The sequence below is a fragment of the Rhinopithecus roxellana genome, chromosome 10 (genome assembly GCF_007565055.1).
Source record: "Rhinopithecus roxellana isolate Shanxi Qingling chromosome 10, ASM756505v1, whole genome shotgun sequence".
Classification (NCBI taxonomy): domain Eukaryota; kingdom Metazoa; phylum Chordata; class Mammalia; order Primates; family Cercopithecidae; genus Rhinopithecus; species Rhinopithecus roxellana.
The window spans coordinates 141,780,332-141,801,944 of NC_044558.1; the positions used below are offsets into that span (position 1 = coordinate 141,780,332).

Here is a 21,613-nt window from a genome sequence, read left to right on the forward strand (position 1 = left end):
TTAGTGGCAGTCCCCTTACCTACTGCTTTCAAGGTTACAACTAACTCCACAGGCACCTCCCAAAAACTGTTCTTACTCCAAGTCCCACTATACCAAAATCCAGAAAGTCCAATCCTTCCTTTCTGCTACTCTACCCCAAACACCTCCTGGTGTAATTATACCCAGCCACCTGCTAAGACCCAGACGGCTCCCATCGGAGGTTATTTCTGGTGCAACAAAACCCTCTTCAAGGTCCTTAATCACACATCCATCGGTCAATCCCTCTGTGTCCCAGTGTCCCTAGTACTTAGTTTAACCTTATATAGCAAAGCAGAAGTAGCTGAACTCATTATACAATTTAACCCTCTTCCTAATGATCTCCAAAAACGGGCTTCCTTCCCCTAGTCATCAGAGTCTCCCTGGCCTCCTCTTTAGTGGCGTCAGGGCTTGGAACTGGGGCACTTGCCCACTCAGTACAGTCTACCCGATCTCTAGCAGCTCAAATCCGAGAGGCTATAGAGGCTTCAGCTGAAAGCCTGGCCTCTCTGCAGCGTCAAATTACCTCAGTGGCCCAGGTAGCAGCACAAAATAGGCGAGCATTAGATTTACTTACTGCCGAAAAAGGAGGAACATGTCTCTTCTTAGGAGAAGAATGCTGCTATTACGTAAACGAGTCAGGCCTAGTAGACACTAACATCCAAACCCTAAACAGGATTAAAGCAGAATTAAAAACCTACAATACCCTCTTCACTCCCGGACCACCAGTATGGCTGCTGCCCGTAATACAGCAGATGCTCCCGTTCCTAATTCCCATACTAATCCTCTGTTTTGTCTTATGTCTCGCTCCTGTTTTAATCAAATTTCTCCGAGCCAAAGTTCAAGACATCACGCACGTCACCTTCAACCAGATGCTTCTTCATCCGTACATCCAAATACCAACCATAGACCCCAACCTTAACAACGTCCCTTAACAGCAGGAAGTAGCCAGACAGACCACGGTGCCCCTTATCACTATTATCAATAAAAGGTTGGACTGTTTGGACGAACAGAGGCAAGATGGTGCAGTTCCGGGTTCTTCACCGTCAGCTTTCCCACGCCCAGGAAAGACACAGGTTGACTGCGCAGGCGCAACCCGACCTCCGACGGAGAAAAACCGGAACCCGCCTAGCCACGCCCACTGCCCGGCCCCTGACCCGCCTACGTCCCGCCCACTGCCCTCCCACTCCCAGGCCCAGGACATAAAAGCCGCTCCCAGCAGGCGCGCTGCGCACACTTCCTCAGACCTCACTCCTGTCCGAACTATAGGAACTCCGCCCGAGAGCTCCACCGGGTGACTCCCCAGCCTCCCCTGCTGGAGACCGACAGATCTCACCTCTCCCCCACACCTTCTTTCCTGAAGCTGGGGGACCAAAAATAAATGTGCAGTTTTGCTCCTAGCCTTGCCTACTTGCTGGTCATTTAATACTCGCCCTGGTTTCCTAGAAAGCAAATCAGCTTCCTAGAAAGCAAATCAGGTAGTACTTTAGAATTCACCCTCCCATGTTTTATCATTTGTTTCCTTCAGTTATAATGTTTCCAACAGGTTTTCAATCCAACCAATGAGGTTAGGCAAATATAAATAAAAATATCTTGCAATTGTTGAAACTCTGGGTGAATACTGGCACCTAAAACACATGGACAGAATGGCCTATCTACTACTACTACTGGTGAGCTTTAGCTCACCAATGTGTTTGGCAACCTCAAATGTGGATGATCTTCCTTTTGTCAGCATACATCCTCCTTACATCCACTGTCTCATGCAAGAAACCTGAAGGTCCTTGAAATCTTCTTCAACCTAGACCATTGATCTTTCACCAATCCTTGTGAAATCAACCTTCAGAACACATTTTTCATCTGTCCGTTTTTCTTCATCTTCCTAATCCAAACAACTATCTGTTAACCACATACAAGCATTCTCTATACAGAAGAAGATCCTCTTTGAAAAAAAATTGCAAATTTTCCTGTTGCATTTATGATAAAGTTTAAAATACTAAAAATGACCTATGTATTGTAGGTTAAGCTAATATTCTAGTTTTCATAGGGCCTGTATCAATATGTAATTATACTTAAGTTGTGTGATGATTCATTTAATGAATAAATGGTAAAAACCAATAAAGACAGGAACGACTTTTCATTTTCATCATTGTATACTCAGCACCTAACAGTTTCTGATCCATAATCAATTCCTAGTAAAGATTTGTTGAATGTATTATTTTTTAAAAATATAATCCCTAAAACCTCTATTATACTCAGACTCTATCTACCAGAATCTGTCAGTAAATTATTTGCTCTATAAAATTACCATTAGTAAAATAATTTTTCCTTTTGTTTTTCTTTCCTAAACTGGGATGCCCAAAGGGCTTAGTTGCACACAAGTCTCATAGGAACAAGACACATGTCACACCAAGTCATAACAACCAACCAATCATTCTGAGGCTTGTCTCTGACAATGACATTAAAGGCTATTTTGTAAAAAACTCATTCATTTTACCTATATCTCTCATGACTGGTCATATCCTTTACAATCCTTTCCATCCAGACGTTTTCTTCATCTATATGACTTTAGTTGTCACTACTAGAATTTCTGAGTAAAGCAGAGAATCATGGGAATCTGCAGATATACACAATCAGCCTATTTAGAGTAAGCAATTTACCTCCCTGGAGATCATTCCAGACAATGAGCTCACATTCAAAAACGAATGTAAGAAAGTGGTTCAACTCAACATTTATTAAACTTTGATTATATGTAAACCTCAGAAGCTTGTGTATAACAACATGAGTGAATGTACTAAAATTCCTTCTATCTTTGGCCTTTAAAAAGAATATACTGTTTTTTGAGAGGCTTTCCCAGAAGTAGATTAAAGCTGTTCTCTAGGCTGGTGAAGTATCTAATATCTATCTGAAAGGCAATCAGTGGTTTTATTTTTAATGTGTTGAATCATGTGAAATTACAAACATGTATACACATCCATGCAGTCTTTTCAAATAAAAGAATATAATTCTTAATTGACACTGAACTCTGGATTATTTTTTGCAATTACATATTAACATGGGAAATTCTGGATATTTCCAAAACTATCTTATAAAACCCAAACTAATGAAAAGCAGAAATCTAACTCAGTTCCCCTATTTGATTGTTCAGCTACATACTGAAAACAGACAAATAGTCTTTAACATTTATATTTGGATAATACTTAACACTTTACATAAGTGTAATCAAGTTTGGTTTAACACGGTCCTTTCCTTAAACTTGCGGAATTACTAGCTAAACACGTCTCTAAGAAAAATAAAGATGAAGGAAGGAAGGAAAGATACTGGCTATTTTAAATAAAAACAGTATTAGTAATAGTCACCATTTGAGTGTTTATTAAATTCTCATGTGCTCCGTCACAAATCAATTGTATAAAATATTGATATTACTTGCAATAATACTCTTAAATGAGTATTATTCAGATATTTCAGATGAGGAAGCTGGGTCTCAGGAAATTAATGCACTTTACTCAAATTGCATACCTAATCAACTGTTAGCACCCAAGTCTGACTGCTCCCAAAGTTCACGCACTATCAACTTCATTACCGTGGCTGTTTATTAAATCTCTACAACAAATTCTTATTACAAATGTGACCCACAGACATAAAAAAAAAAAGTATAGATGTTAAAATGGCCTAATATTGCAATAGCAAGTTAGTAGTAGAGATGGGACTAAAAACACCATCTTCTGAGTCCAGCCCAATATTCTTTCCACTAAAGTAAATTCGAGAGTATAACAATATCAATCTAATTAATAAAGATTACTTTGAGCCTCAAAATTTCCCCCAAAGTTGATTACATTTTTACAGGTAAAAAGCTGCATGCTAAAAACAAGGCCTGTTTTATGGTGAGTTTGTATGTTTCCCACTTTTATGACTACCGATTCTCCTGTCCCTCTTCCTCTTCTTCCTTCTCACAGACATTTGATCTCTAAATGCATTCACAGTCAAAACCTAGCTATCAGGATAAGTCCACATTTGAGTCAAATCTTTAAGCCAACCCTGTAAGTCTCTGCCTCAAGTCCCCTCAAACACTATTCTTCTATTTTAGTCTTCTTCCTTATTCTGAAGATTCCTTTCTGCTCTGTTCCTCTCCCTGCTTTCATCTTGTACTTCAGCACCTATCTGTCTCTGTCCTTGAACTTCAAGTCACAGTTGAGATCCCCACATCCATCAGACAATTACAAGCTGGTCTTTCAATTATCACTTGCCTCCGAGTCCCTGTCCCTGTCCTCTTCATCTGTTAGGACACTCACACATCCATCTAGGAACCTTCCCTTAATCCTCCACCCACTACCAACTACCTAAATCACAAAGTGCTTTTGCCAGCCTACAAAAAACATAGCCTTTGCCCTCCTAAACGTCCTTTAGTCAAAACAGCTGCTGGTACCATTACCGCTGGTATTACTTCTTCCCATTGTATCCTACTTCTCCCTGGAGTAAGAATCTAGTTTCTAATTATTACCAGTCCCTGCCTTTTTCCCTGATCCTTTTATGTGGAACCAGTCATGCCTGGCTGAGAGTAACAGGAACAAACAGGCCTATTACTTGAGGAACATAATAAATATTTTCCTCCTGGAGGAGAGAATGGCAATCTTTCTTAAACCGGTGCTGATTCTTGCATTTTGGAAGGCTTTGCTGAATCCATCACTGAGATCCCTAAAGACAGAAGACATACGACTGTTTGACAGTATCACACAGAAAATTGGATACTATCTCACAGCATGAGAAAACACACTGCTGAGTGGATATAATGCTAAATAATGATGGGATGATCTAAACAGAGGAGCCGATGAGTCATAGGAAGCCCAGTAAATGTTTCAGTCAAATTAAGTAGCACAAGACTTATTTTAGGATGGTTCCAGGAAAAGACCAAAAGCGTAGGATGGAATTCAGATGAGAAACGTGTTTGCCCAAAGCTTAAATCCAACAGAACAGACTACTGAAATTGCAAAAAATCTTGAGCTGCTATTAAAAAGTAAACTAAAATTTATTGAACATCAATTTCAAATTATTTCATCATTATGCATATAAAATATTAAAAATAAAAATGTTTTTTCTCATAATAAAATGAGAAAATCTAATTTTATAAATGACAACAATAACCAAAACACAGAAAGTAAAAAAGCCCGAGGTTAAATTCAAATTCTCATTATTGAATGAGGCAAAAGGCCACATATAAGAAACCATTTTACCTTCATAATAATCCTAACTTTGTTGTCAAAAGTTTGATTGATATGAAATAATTTCAAATTTTAAGTTGTCTCCTTTAAATCTCCCAATTTTACAGTTATCATAAATTTAAAAAGACTACCTCTGAGGAGATATTACAACACAATTGCAATTAAAAAGCTAGGAGAAATTATTCTGAGTATCTTATCAGAAAATAAGTTAGGCCATTTAAAGGAAAGAAAGAAAAATAAACAAGGAAATATTCTGAATAACTTAGAATATAAATGGGAAACTAATTGGGAAATAAATCTCTAATCTAAAATTAATAAATAAGAGGTACTTGGATAATGCTACTTAAGGCAAATAACATTTGGGACACAAGAAGACTTTAAATTAATGATAAATCAATTGTGCGTTACTTGTGAGTAGACTGTCTGTCTCAGGATATCTGCCTCTGGGGGTGTTCTATGCTGCAATTCAGAAGCCAGTGGCCATCCAGATAGGGAAAAATAACCTAACCTATCAAGAACATGATTGCAAAAAGTAATGGCTGCAGCACCAGGAGTGTGCACATTCTATTTCTATCCCCAGTCATGAGGAACAGACCATGAAAAACAGTAGAATGTTTAGCGGCTGTCCTACAATGTTATCTTTAACCAGACAGTTAAAGATATCTGGCCAGGGCAGGTTCACACAACAGGACAGCAGGAGGCAGTGGAACCTATGAAGAAGAGACGGAAGAGCTACACCTTAAATACCTATTATTTCCCCAGTGTGAATTTCTCCACTATTTTGGTCATGCATCCATAAATTTTACTACTTTTATATATTTGTGTGAAAACATGGAGGCTTCAAAGTTGTGTCTGTCACCCAGCTTCCTGTCACGAGAAGAAAACACTTCCTGACCTTGCGTCATCTCTAATATCTTCCCTGGTTTCATCCTTTTTTCCAAAGCCATTCCCTCTTCCACTGAAATAGCTCAGATTTTCCCATGTTCCCATCTCTTCCCACTATTTGCTTATTAGATTGATTCAGGATAAAAGTAAAGTACACGGAAGTGCAGGAGTTAGCAAAGATGAATGTGAAATTTAGAAGTCCATGGAGTGCACCAGCTGCTCCGAAGGGCTACTTTGGCATTATTGGCAGATAAAGCTTCCATACTATCAGCATTTTGCTCTTCCTCAATCCAATTGTGTTTTTTCAAACAAAAAGTATGAATGGCTTTGTTTTTCATTTGAGATTGAGGTAAGGGAGTAAAATGCTGTTTGCATGGAAGCTGCATCTTCTCTCAAAGTACCTGAACTTAATACTTAGCCAATAGACCTTGTTCTTCAATCCATATGTTCTTCCTCCAGACACATGCCTCTCTCACAGCTAGAGTTTTTCATTAAAGCCAGGCTTTTCTCATGCAAGAGGAAGGGTGACTACAAAATGTTTTTTCCAGTCCATTGTTCACCTGCGTTTGAACATCTGATCCAGTGATAGCACGAGTCACTAGGTGCCTTAATTAATAAAGCCAAAATATCTTTCCATTAGCAAACTAATCATATTCACTTTTACTCTCCCATTTTTAATTAATCTCTCCTATTTCATTTCACCCTCTCATCTCTTTCCTCTATTGGATTATCTGAGGTATCTAATCCAATTCACTCATGTTTAATGAATGTAATTGCAACCATTCTGCAATTCCTAAGGTTTTGTTTCTTAGCTTTTTTCTTTTGTAGCCCATCTCTTTGCTACACTCAAGCTTTACATTTTATTACCCACTTACTACTAAAACTTGCCTAGCTAAGTTTTCTTTAAAAAATTTAAAAATCTTCCACTGCTCAAACAATAATCTTACCTTTAAACTATTTTCTTAATGTTTATTTGCTTGAGAAGATTCTCCAAGGAGATGAAGGGCTGAATAAAAGTTTAGTTATATAAGCTTAGAAAATCAAATTAATTGTTCCTTTTTCAATAAGAAAGATAGAACCTGAGGACCTTCAATAAAGTTGTCTAAATTTCAGAATATCCTATAGATGAAGCACAGCATGTGGTTACTGTAGATCCATGTTGGATGAACAAGTTTGGAAGTCTTTCCCTCCTTACACTATATGAAATATGTATATGTTATACTCCTCCCTCAGCAAGAGCTAAGAAAAATCTAAAGGGAATCTCATCCTTTCTGATTACATAAAATGATCATGACTCAACCCCCAGCAAATTCTCCCAACATCTGCATAGTCTACCAGTCTACCCTAGGTATCTTCACCTTTTAGCAAGAATTTATTTTTGCTGGTGATACCTAGTGGGAATTATTGAATCAGCTGAACAAGGACCATATCTTATGCTATGTTCTATTCACCACATACCCCAATCAATACATTGTAATAATATCAAAATTTTAATAGGTTCCAAGATTAATATAAATATGATTTCCTACTGGGAAATTTTTTATAACTTAATAATTTAATAGTTTTCTGAAATTAGAATTATGATTTCCTTATACTAAAAAAAGATAAAAATTTCTAATAAAATGACTAATTTAAAAATATGTATACCACATAGGCCGAGCACGGTGGCTCACGCCTGTAATCCCAGCACTTTGGAAGGCTGAGGTGGGCGAATCATGAGGTCAGGAGTTCAAGACCAGCCTGACCAATGTGCTGAAACCTGTCTCTACTAAAAATAAAAAAAAAAAAAAATTGGCAGGGCGCCACGTGTGCACCTGTAACCCCTGCTACTCAAGATGCTGAGGCAGAAGAATCACTTGAACCCAGGAGGTGAAGGTTGCAGTGAGCAGAGATTGAACCACTGCACTCCAGCCTGGGTGACAGAGGGAGACTCTGTCTCAAAAAAGAAAAAAAAAAAAGTATACCATATAGCCAACATCCATAGGAAAAAAATGCTCCACATCACTAGTCATTAGAGAAATACAAATATAAACCACAATGAGATACCATTTCAGAACAGTCAGAGTGGCTATTATTAAAAAGTCTAAAAATAACAGATGCTGGTGAGGTTGCAGAGAAAAGGGAACACTTACATGCTGCTGATGGAAATGTAAATTAGTTCAGCCATTGCGTAAAGCAATTTGGTGATTTCTCAAACAACTTAAAACAGAATTACCATTTGACCCAGCAATCCCATTATTGGGTACATAGCCAAAGGAATATAAATCGTTCTACCGTAAAGACATTCATGTTTATTTTCATTGCAGCACTATTCACAACAGCAAAGACATGGAATCAACCTAAATGCTCTCCAATGGTGGACTGGATAAATAAAACGTGGTAAATATACAACATGGAATATTAGATAGACATAAAAACGTCTGAGATCTTATCCTTTGTAGCAACAGTAATAGAACTAGAGGTCATTATCCTAAGCAAATTGACACAGGAACAAAAAACCAAATACCACATGTTCTCACCTATAAGTGGGAGATAAACACTGAGTAGTCATGGACACAAAAAAGGAAACAGCAGACACTGGAGCCTACTTGAGGGTGGAAGAAGGGAGGAAAGTGAGGACTGAAAAACTACCTATGGGGTAATATGCTTATTACCTGAGTGATGAAATAATCTGTATGCCAAAGCCCTGTGATGTGCAGTTTATCTACATAACAAACATGCACAAGTACCTCTGAACCTAAAATAAAAGCATAAAAAGTGTACCCATTCATAAAAATCTCTATTCTGTTGCTTGGAAATGAAAATTCTGTATTTTAATTGCTTTTGTTTTCTCTTGAAGAATGTTAAGCATCTTTAAGGTGGTATTGCATATATTATTGATTCTTTTTACAGCAAAAAACAAAAGGTAGATTTAGTGATCTTAGGAATCCTTGTGAGTATAAGTCATTGGACTAGGAAATGCAATTAGAATTATATGCACTCAATAAAATATTTACATTTGCCTTACAGATTGCTTACTACTTACTAAAGTGAGCATAAATATATTTTTGTAATAAGCTTCCAAGTCCTATAATTATGTGAAAATAAATTACACACAAAAAGAACTTAAAATAGAAATTGATATATGAAAGTTTTCAAACTGACATTTGGTAATAATTTTCTAAGAAAATCAAATTAAATTTCAAAGAATTTATAGAATTCTTATTAGCCTAATAATTTCTTTCATAGCAATGAACACACTAAATAAAAAGTTTAATTTTGTATAAGAAATGTAAGAATAATGCTTCGTCATTTCAAGTATTTGTTTTATGTCAGAAATAAACAGATTTACGGAGTATTTACATATTTATTTTTTAAGTTTGAGATTCTTAAAAGATTGATGAAGATAAAGACTTCAAAATTCCCTAAAGTTTTTGACATTGTGGTTAGCTCTGCCAATGTACTATTCTTTCTAGATCTTTTGAATTTTATGAAAAGTTAAGTCAATCCAAATAATCAGGATTAGGGAGGGGAAAGAAGGAGGAAAGGAGAATAAAGCCATGAAAAATTTCTAAAATTTGCTCCCTGCCTTATTTGGAACTGGAGAAAATAGAATAAACTCATGCAATTGACCTGAAAACTAAACATGATCCTAGTAATTGAAGGTGAAGACGGAGTACACCATTCTTAGTGATTACCTTCTCTCAGTATAAACCTACTTACAGCTTTCTCTACAAGCCACTTCCATAGTAAACATTATTATTAAAATTTCAGTAACCAAAAGTGCATTTATGAAATACATGGTATTAACAGCAGTTTATTACATGTAGTTACTAACCCAAAAGAGTAAAATCTCTTTTTCAAGAAGTACTAAATCTAACAATTAATAGTAAAACCAAAAGAAAAAATAACACACTTCCTTATTTAAATTTGCTCATTTCATCTTGTGAAATTTTTTTAGCATAGCATATGACAGGTGACATAGAAATTATTCTTTAAAAATATGTCAAAATTATTTGTTAAAAGAAAAAACTCAAACAAGATTTTAAAACCCACTTTTGCTCCACAACTATGCATTCACCAATTCCAAACTGACAAAATAGAAACTGTTAAGAGTTGGCATTTCATTGTCTGAATTTAAAAATACTTACACTATTGGTTTTTCCAGGCGACTTCCCTGTGACCCAACGATCTCTCCCAGTGTACAAAACACTTGTCCCAGAAAGTCCTGAAATAGATAAAAAGATTAAAACTCATAAGTTTCCAAACTATCTTTACAGTGTATGTTTTGTACATCACACATCTGCATTGTTTTCATTGCTGAAATATTGACATTTCTAACTTCCAATAACAGCTAAAATAAGCTCAATATGCATTAATTTTACCATGTGACTTTCACATGTTTGCACAGCATTTTGTGCTTTTAATCACAGAGCAGTTATTCTGAGTTCACAGGCATTGCGTTTGTTTTCTTTTTATGTTTTAAACTAACATAAAAAATAGACAAAAGTTGGAGGTTTTGAATGCACAATTGGCTTAACTTCGGATGCCTCTGAAATTGCTGGAATTGTTGGCTGAGGAGACAAAATGAGAAAGCACACAGCAGGGGGGCTAATCCCAGTAACACTTAGAGAAAGGTCTTGTGATGCAGTAGCCTCAACTAGGGTCCACAGCCAACCTGCCAGGTGTCTATTCTAGTACTATCGCTTACTAGCTGTGATTGCAGGCAATTAATTAAGCTCTGCAGTTTGCTCTTCTCTATAATGTATTAGTACCTCCTCAAAAAATCGTTTTGATGGTTCAATTAGTTGTTGCATGAGTCAATACTAGCATATTGTAAGTGCCTAAAAATGGGTTAAGTAAAATACACTATAAAGTTCACTGACATACAACTGTATGATTCTTATTTTCAAGACTCAGAATAACCCTGAAAATGAGAGGTCTGATACTAACATTGCATTTCACATATAAAGAAACTAAGTGCTTATTTCACATTGCATGCCCATATCAAAACATCTTGTGTACCTCATAAATATATATACCTACTAGGTACTCACAACAATTTTTAAATTAATTTAATTTAATTTTTAAAAAAGAAACTAAAAATCTGGAAGGTTGATTTTCTATAAATGGCAGAGCCAGGACCCACTCTGATGTTCTGATTCCAGATTGATATGCTACATAAGAATTTAAATACCATAAGTACAATGCAAACTCATATATCTATAAAATAAGGGCACCAACACCATCTGGATATGTAGGTCAAGAAAATGTGAAGTTGTTCCATGGAAAGACACATGCCTTCTAGTTTAGCCTGTATATGATTCAAAGAATTGCCCTGTTCTAAAACAAGGTGGGAGATCTCTCTAAATTGTTTGTGTAGTGAACAGGACCAAGAAAATCCCTAAGAAGGATGGACAGAGAGAGGATTAATGGCAAACAAAATGTGTTCAGTATACTAAATAAACAAATCTATTCAGTTTAGTAGTTTTACAGAGAAATGACTGTTCTCAGATGAAAGAAAAAAAGCCAATTCATGGTGAGGAACTAGTATTGGCCCCATTTCTCAGATAAGGGAACTGAGGCACAGAGAAAGTAAATTGCTCAGAGCTACAATTTGGACCCAAGTCTAAACCCAAGGTTTACTACTCACCTAATCACTATGCCAAGCCATGCTGCCTCTCTGCCTCTAGTCTTATGAAAGGAATGAGACCCAGTCCCAAAAAAGCTTACCAAGCCACAAAAGTAAAAACTATGTTCTTCAGTGTTAGGGGTGGGGAAAGTGGGAGTGAGAAGTGCTCTAATTAAAAAGAGGAGGAAAAGACCTCTGTAGACTAGGATAGTCAAGGGAACATTTTTCCAAAGGAATTCCTTTCTTGAGAGCCAGTAAGGAATCAGATCAGATCTTGCTTAGAAAGAAGATAACTGGACATTCTAGATTTAGTGAACAGATCAGAGTTACAGGCTAGAGAACAATGAGAAAAGAGAAGGACTCAAGTAAACGGCAGAAATGCAGATGAAGAGCCAAGCCCAGAGAGGGCCCTCATGACCAGACACAAAAGTTGTCTTAGGGTCATCAGAAGCAACCAGAAGCCTTTCACCAATTCAGGGACACCATTAGAGCAGTGCATTCAGAAGATTACTCAAGTGCCTATTTGCAGAGTGATTTCGGGAATGAGGAAAAAAACTAGAAGCCAGATCAAGTAGAAGGCTATGGTAGTTAATAAGAAGCAAAGTGTTAAGGTCCCGAACAGTACTGCACAGAAAAATGACAAGATTTGGTGAAAACCATATTTGCACATGAGACAAAAAATAACCGCACATCTGATACTTGGATACTGCCAGCATGGCTATACCTTCATTAAACTGCAAACCACTTTAAACTTGCTTTCAAATACATAAAGAGACCTTAAGATAAAGCTTTCCCATATTTAAATTAAATACCTTTCATAATGGCACTTATTTATCAATGTCAAAACAGATTTTACAAATGTTTATGGAATTTTAATAAACCTAAATTTCTTTAAGTCTCATGACAGCTGAACTGAAAACTGAAGATCTGAAATGTATCATTGCTCTTCTGAATCAGCAGCAAAAAAACACACAAGGGGAATTCCAGAATTCTTTTCTAAGGATAGTTATGCTAATGGGCACCTGCAAATACTACATATTAAATGGACTTTGCCAATGAAGTAGCAAGTCCCAGTAAAAGCCATCTGTGCTGAAATTACTCAAGAGAATAAAACATAAATATTGAGCAGGATCATATTAACATGGAGACATACTAACAAATACAAGAGAACACATGAACATCATCTTGACTGAACAAAGTCAACAAAATGTGCACCAAAAAGCTATGACGTGAATCTGTGTATTTCTGTGTCAAAGGTCACAAACACACTGGTGTCAACCAGCTCTGGCCAGTCCTAGTTGATTGGCCAGAACTACACTAGACTGGTTTGATAAACCCCTGAATTAAAAACACCTGAGTGTTAGGTAATGAGGACGATTTCATACCTACAAGAAGTATAGGAAAGTGTATGTGGCTTGACATACACTATGACATACACCACCGAACTCTACAGAAAAAAACCCAAGGAGAAAACTAAGTCAGAAGTCCTTTCCTTTTCCAGCTCCACCGGCGCAGGGGAATGCAATCACCCAATTAGCTAAACTGGGACTGCTGAAGAATCAATACAGGCCCATAATGGCGGACGTGAAAAGCACAGGCATCAGTCGAGAAGGAAAACAGTACTGTGGCGGTAAGCTGGACATACAGCCATACAGTATTGCCTTTCCCAGGCCTTTCTCTTAAAGGTGAAGCTGGGAAGTGTAAGGCTATAGATGACCTCGGCCTGTTGCTCTTCCAAATTCAGGTTAAGTGTAATGTACATATGACTTGAATGGAGGCCTCTACAGGTACTGTACATTTTGTCCCCACATATTTATGGCACTCTCAGCTAATTTTTCTATTTTTAGTAGAGACAGGGTTTCACCATGTTGGCCAGGATGGTCTCGAACTCCTGAGCTCAGGTGATCCACCTGCCTCAGCCTCCCAAAGAGCTGCAATTACAGGCATGAGCCACTGCACCAGGGCTTGATTCAATATTTTAGTAGAAATAATTTCTCACATTTTAATATTATAAAAAAAAAGCATTTGTCTTTTTAATGGATAGATCCATATACAAACCAAAATGCTAAATCCAACCTCCAAGAGATAATACAAAGTTCTAAACTTAAATTACAAATACAATTTCTTTTTTTTTTTTTTTTTTTTTTTTTTTTTTTTTTTTTGAGACGGAGTCTCGCTCTGCCGCCCAGGCTGGAGTGCAGTGGCCGGATCTCAGCTCACTGCAAGCTCCGCCTCCCGGGTTCCCGCCATTCTCCTGCCTCAGCCTCCCGAGTAGCTGGGACTACAGGCGCCCGCCAGGTCGCCCGGCTAGTTTTTTGTATTTTTAGTAGAGACGGGGTTTCACCATGTTAGCCAGGATGGTCTCGATCTCCTGACCTCGTGATCCGCCCGTCTCGGCCTCCCAAAGTGCTGGGATTACAGGCTTGAGCCACCGCGCCCGGCCTACAAATACAATTTCTAAAATTATACCCTATCCCTGAATTTATTCATTTCTTTTCCCCCCAGCACAACTGTTGATTTTTAAGATATTTTTGGCTACGTCAGGAGCAGTGACTCACGCCTGTAATCACAGCACTTTGGGAGGCCGAGGCAAGCAGATCACTTGAGGTCAGAGGATCAAGACCAGTCGGGCCAACACGGTGAAACCCCGTCTCTACTAAAAATACAAAAATTAGCTGGGTGTGGTGGTGTGTGCCTGTAGTCCCAACTACTTGGGAGGCTAAGGCAGGAGAATCGCTTGATCCCGGAGGTAGAGGTAACAGTGAGCCGAGATCCTGCCATTGTACTCTCCAGCCTGGGCAACTGAGCAAGACCTTATCTCCAAAAAACTAAAAAAGAAAAAAGATATCTTTGGCTTTCTTAACAGTCCAGATGAAGGCAGTTAAATAAGACACTAAAAGAAAATTAAGTTTTCAACAAGTAGATGACCAGTGACTGAAATTAACCTTTTTTTCTTTTTTTTGAGACGGAGTCTTCCTCTGTTGCCCAGGCTGGAGTGCAGTGGTGCGATCTCGGCTCACTGCAAGCTCCACCTCCCGGGTTCACGCCATTCTCCTGCTTCAGCCTCCCGAGTAGCTGGGACTACAGGCACCCGCCACCATGCCCAGCTAATTTTTTTGTATTTTTAGTAGAGACGGGGTTTCACCATGTTAGCGAAGATGGTCTCCATCTCCTGACCTCGTGATCTGCCCGCCTCAGCCTCCCAAAGTGCTGGGATTACAGGTGTGAGCCACAGTGCCCGGCCCCCAATTTTTAAATTTATCCACACATTGGCTGGCCACAGTGGCTCATGCCTATAATCCCAGCACTTTGGGGGACAGAGGCCAGCAGATCACTTGAGGTCAGGAGTTCAAGACCAGACTGGGCAACTTGGTGAAACCCATCTGTACTAAAAATACAAAAATTTTTAGCATGGTGGTGCGGGCAAGTGGTCCCAGCTACTTGGTAGGCTGAGGCAGGAGAATAATTTGAACCTGGGGGGTGGAGGTTGCAGGGAGCCAAGATTGGGTCACTGCACTCCATCCTGGGTGACAGAGTAAGACCTTGTCTCAAAAAGAAAAAAAAAAAGAAAAAAAAAATCCACATACATATTCAATAATTGCAAACATATACAACATACAGCTTTCCAAAATAAAGCTATGCTACAGGAAAATAACGTTCTATCATAGTTTTTAAATATTTATATTCACAAATATAACAAATCTATGGAAAATATTTATATTGTTACAGCACATCACTTTTGATAGAACACTAGTTCATCAATAATGAAGTTCAAAATGTAATACATTAACAGAAAATAAGTAAATATTCTCACTGCTAGTAAACATGGTGAGACAGGTGCTATGCCAAATAACTAGAAAACTTACTAAATATTATGATTAAATATCTGAAATATAGCAGTATCGAATAATATTAAATATGACATTACACTATGACAAAGTATCATTATTAAATACTAAACTGAGTAAGGGCGAGTTTTATGTGTAAACGATCCCACCTAATATAACTTAATGAGTGATGAAGTTACTATACTCAAACCCATCTCAGGCATTATCCCTATCTCTGTCTGTCCCATCTAATACAACTTAATGAGTGCTGAAGTTACTATACTCAAACCCATCTCAGGCATTATCCCTATCTCTGTCTGAAAGTCTAGGGCAGATTCCGTAAGACCCTACTGAAAATGCAAATGGGAAAAACAGTCATGTACAGCAACAGTTATAAACACTTTAGCTTGCATATATGTATAAGTCTACTTCTCATCATCTAATGAGAACTAGAAAGAAGGCTACAGGAAAAAAGAAAGTTTTTATTGAAAAAGTGTCAAAGAATACCATGAACAGCTCTTTTACACAGGGCAGTCAGGTAAGGCCTCGCAGTTATCTATTCAAGTCGATACCTGAATAATGTAAGGGAGGGAACCATGTGAGTATCCGGGGCAGAAGCATTACAGATAGGAGAAAAAGCAAGAACAAGTCCCTGAGACAAGTACTTGGGTGCTCGAGGAAAAGCAAGAGAGACAGCAGGTTACAGCAGGGTGAGCAATGATGAGAATGGCAGGAGAGGAGGTAACCAGGGTCTACATCAAGGACTGATTTCTATCCTAAGTGTGGATGAAAGCCATCCGAGGGTTTAAACTGGAAAGTGACATGTCCTAGCTGGCTTTTAAAATGATCATTCTACCTACTCTTCTTCCCTCAAGATTCTATCCTATTCTCTTCTCCATTTGCATTTTCTTAGATAACTCTGAGTTTCAACTTGATTGGCTGAGGGTTACTAAATCTGTATCTTAGTCTTCAAACACTGCCTAATCAATATCTCCATTTGGATGCTTACTGGGGGTCTCAAATTTAACATGAACTTGGCTTACCATGGGTCTCTCAATCCTCACCCCTCTTCCTCAATCTCCTTCTCCCCAGTGTACCTCATTATATAAACAACATCACTATTTACCCAATTGTTCTCATCAAGAACTTAGTAGCCACTTTAACTTCTCTTATTTTTACACTGGACATCAAATTCATCATCAGTCATACTACCAATATATATTCCAAATCTGACCATGTCTTACCACTTCAATGGTTTTTAACCACCAAAGGTTGCTCACCCAGTCAAATTACAACAGCCTTATAACTGACCTCCTTAATTCCAGTCTTGCTTCCCCAACCCCATTCTCCACTTCAGCTGTCACAGTCACCATTTAAATGCATAAATCAGATCACACCATCCTCCAGTGACATCCATCCAAAAAAAGAAAAATCCAAACTCTTTTTTTAACTGTGGCCTACAAATCTCTCTGTTATCTGATTCCTATGTATCTTTCCAAACTATTTCAGTCCACTCCCCTCATCACTCATAATATTTTACATATGGTAGCCATCTTTCTGTCACACCATTCCAAACTCTTTTTTTCTTTTTTTTAGATGGAGTCTCACTCTGTCACCAGGCTGGAGTGCAGTGGCATGATCTCGGCTCACTGTAATCTCCACCTCCCTGGTACATCCCTGGTTCAAGTGATTCTCCTGCCTCAGCCTCCTGAGTAGCTGGGATTACAGGCACGTGCCACCATACCCAGCTAATTTTTGTATTTTTAGTAGAGATGGAGTTTCTCCATGTTGGCCAGGATGGTCTCGATCTCCTGACCTTGTGATCCGCCCACCTCGGCCTCCCAAAGTGCTGGGATTATAGGCATGAGCCACCACACCTGGCCCCAAACTCTTTCTTGACTCAAGGCCACTGTACTGTTCTTCCTTTTGCCTGGGATGCTGTTCTCCTAGATTTTCAATCATTCCCTCCTTCTCCTCAGTAAATATACACCCAACGTGATCAATGGCATAGAATCATGCTGGTTGGTTTAGGGAAACCTCAGCTTCTAACTACTGGTGCTTCCCCAGTCACTCTCTCCCAGTATCAATATCTTATTAGTTTAAGTACTGTAAAGAAAGTAAAGTATCTTAATCATTTATTGCATTCATGTTCATTGAGTAAATCTGCTCGCTTCACCTCTTCAATTCCAAAATGTAAGCTACTTTAGGACAGAGGCCTTGTTTGTTTTATTCATTGCTATATTCCCCATCATGACAAGTGCCTGTCCTATATTTATTGCCTGTCTGCCTACATGAATATATATGAATACTTCAGAATTCAGTTCATCTATATATAGGTTAAATTAGCTTTATACTCTAATGAAAGAATCTTGCCCCACTTAAAAATCTGTTTCTATGAGAAAATCCATTTCATAGTCCAAACAGCATTCAAATAAAATTTTTAAAGTTGATCTGTATGTGAAAGTTTATATTTATAATATTTAGAAAGTGTGTTAAAAAATATACATCTTCACTGAAGGCTAGTGTCTAGTGGCCAAAATAATCCAGTGAGCCATGAATACATCCGAAACAAAAATTTTAGTGGTGCCTTCTGCAACCAACCAAGTGGATAAATGTATTTTGGATTGCCTTGTGGGTTATAGTATACAGAGTACAGTTTCTATGTAATCTGGTCCAACATGCAATCCAGAATACTATACACACCAATTATGGGCCTGTCATTAATCCTTTCATTAATGATTTGGCTCATGCAGTTTAATTAAGCAAATGAAAGTATGCAATGTAGTTCTGCTAATGGTATTAAGATTAGTAGGTTCACTAGCACCTTAGAGAACAAACTCGGAATTCAAAATGCCATGTTTTGTTCACAGGGCCTAACATTATAGGGAAAAATATCTTAGTAAAGCTATTTCCTCAGAGAATCATAAACAGAATAAATCTTCTAAAGAAAGATGTCCCTAGATTGCATAAGTCTTTGCCTGGTGCACAATGATTTTCACTAAAACACGTTTCCATCACAAATAGAATGAATTAAAGTAATTATGATCCTTTATGTCTTACATCATATTTACTTGCAATGTTAGAAATCTAAGGTGTAGCTCTATATTCTATCTCCATTTTCCCTAACAGGATCAAAAAATAGGAATTTGACCCAAGAGTCTTAAGTACCGAACACCAAATAAAGTCATCCTGAAAGAAAAGTCTTTCAAAATTATCAGAAATGAGAATGAAAAAAATTATTATTACTAATTCAAGTGGTCTCTCTTGCTACAAAATCCCTTTTGTAAAAAAATAAATAAGTGCCTTTATGCCACATGCAATCTGGGCACTTAGCAGTCTTCCCTAAAAGGTTCCAGTTTATATTTATTTCACTGTGCAAAATTGGCAGGTAGACAACAACAGTCTTAACGAATCATATCCTCAGGGAATAAACCTATCTTGTTCACCGATTCTGTCTGATCTTCAAAAATCCTCATGAATTCCTTTTGGGTTGAAAGAGTTATACCCTTTACCTAAAATCGTACTTGTATGCTTTCAATTAAGGAACGGCTTTTGCTGTTAATTTCTAACAGAAATTCTAGATAGTCATCTCTAATAGTTCTTATAACATTCCAAAAACACATTTTTCTTCTCTTTCAACATGCTTCACCCACTTATAAGCTCAGGCACTTATTAACTAATCCATATAGTCGACTAAATATATTTTTAAAATATAACACAGATACAAATATAAAGGATAGCTTAAAATGTGAAATAATATAAACCATGGGACCTACAGGAGACAATGCAATACCTCCGTGGAAAAGTAATGAGAATCTGAACTAAGGCAATAACAGCAAGAAGGGAAAGAAGAAGACAGAAAGAGAAGCATTTTTTTGTTAGAAGGAACAGGACTTGGTGACTCAGTAAATGTCAAATGTGAGACAGAAAGTGGTTAACCCTGCATCCAAGTTTTCTAACTGAATAAACTGTGTTGATGAATTATTCTCAAGATAAATCACAGAAGCAGAAGCACATGATCTGGAAGGAAAAAATCATAAATTTTAGATCTACTTGAGTTTTAGGCTTCTGTGAAGTATGTACTAGGAAATACTTAACAAGCTATTGAAGCTTACATTTACTAAGGTATCCAGAGGGATAAACACTTGAGGGTCATCAGGTATGGTAGGGACACAGCTGAGCTCTCCCCAAAAGAGTTTATACAGTGAGATGAGATAAAAATTGAAAATAAAGCTATGAGAAAAAATAATATTAAGGGATAAGAGGAGGAAATAAAGCTTAAAGTGACAGATAATGGGTAAACAGGGAGACTGGAGAAGCAGCAAGGGAGTTTCTGTGGAAGTTAGAAACGAATGTTTCAAGAATGGAGTAGTCAATTCTGTTTGGAAAAGAGAGAGAGATTAAGAGGTAACGAGTGAAGAGAAGATACTCAATCTTGATCTAACCTATGTCGGGGTAGTTTAAGCAGAAGTGAAAACCTGATGAGGAGATAGTAAAAGAGGGATCATGAGGGTAAAGCAGTGTAAAGATAAAATTTCTTACGATGAGAAGATACAATTTTCTTATGAAAATAAAAGTATTCCTACAAAAGAGAAAGATTTGAAATGAAATATACATTTATGGTTTCTAGGAGGAATATCTCTTATATAATAAAATTTAGTCACTAGTGACTATTAAAGGGAAAAGAATTACCATGTTTGAGGTACCTTCCTATCCCATACACTTCTCTCTGCCCTGTACTCAAGGCAACTACACTAATAGGAAACACATGTTCCCAACTTCACTCAAAATATCCAACCCAGTGGAAATGTCCTTACCTGCCAGTTAGTATGCCCTTTAAAAAGTAGTTTGAACTAAGAAACACAGAAACTATATTCAGGGAGAGTGGTACTTGGAAGTCTATGTCCAGTTAGAAGTAGTGAGGTCATTTCCCTAAAAAGAGAAACCTGGTCTTCAGAGAGAAGCAGAAGCTCAGAGAAAAGACATGGTAAAAAGAATATGTGGCCTGAGAGAGAGAAAGGGAAATGGAGAGGATAGATATCTCACTCACAACTCACCACCCTGTTTCCAATGCCAGCTTCCATAAAATCAAGTTACACTTCACATTTATGACATGCTCATAATCCCTTTAATCAACCACCTATGAGTGAGAAGTGAATACACTTCTTTCCTTATAACTCAACAACTATAAAATGCAGTTTCTTTTCTGATTCTTTTTAGGACATTTGGAAAACTTCCAATATAGTTATGGAAATAAATTGTAAATGTCTAGTCACAATGCTATAAACCTTAATCATGAGCAGGAAGGTGGCATGGCAACCACAACGAACTTTACTTATGGAGAGCAATAAGCTTGTTGCAGCATTTTTTTTTCAACCTGTAAAGAGGTAAATCACTTAGACAGACTGTTCCTGAATACTTCTTCACATGATTCTGCTGTATGCTTCATAACACAAATCTCATACCTCCTTCAGTGAAGGGGGCAGTAGTAAATGTGATTTTTACCACCATACATATCCAGGTTCCCAGAGTTTCCAAATCTGTTTCCTAGCTTGTAATCCCCCTTTCTGTCTCATCTCTTTTCTGAATCATTGCACTCCCCTTCTCCAAACTTCATGGGAAATCACATGTCTATCTATTTTAGTTTGACAGCCTACAACAGTGGAAAAGTTAAAAAAATCTTACCCTCCTACATTTCTGGGCACTGTTAGTCCAGCCAGCCTCCTAACCCTGACACAGCTGCTAATTCTACATCTGTGTACCCAGATTTCACCTGGCACCTCAGTTATCCCCTTTCAGAATGCTGTTTTCACCCTCATTCAGCCCTTCCTACTGGGGGTGGCCTAATTCCAACTTCACAGGTCAATAAACAAGTTGATGGATTAGCACAGTATTTTGCTGGAGTATCTCACTCTCATTCCTCCCTTCCCATCTGCACCTCTTTTTCTGTCTAGCTCTGATGCCCAACTACTCCTGGACCTGGAAACCTCCCCAGGTAACAATTGTTGCCTAGCAACTAGAGCTCTTGATAAAAGAGGAATAGATCGAAGGAGGGACCC

The 21,613-nt window shown here is 37.8% G+C and overlaps 1 protein-coding gene across 3 annotated transcripts in view; it reads right to left on the bottom strand.

Moving 5' to 3' along the window:
• CPNE8 (copine 8) overlaps window positions 1-21,613 on the bottom strand; it is a 261,364-nt gene that overhangs the window by 169,528 nt on the left and 70,223 nt on the right. For all 3 annotated transcript variants that reach the window (XR_004059563.1, XM_030938809.1, XM_030938808.1), the window contains exon 6: window positions 10,247-10,323. Coding sequence is in view for 2 of the 3 variants with exons in the window: in XM_030938809.1 (XP_030794669.1) it covers window positions 10,247-10,323 (77 nt within the window). In the remaining variant the exon portion in view is untranslated. The remainder of the gene's footprint in view (window positions 1-10,246; window positions 10,324-21,613) is intronic.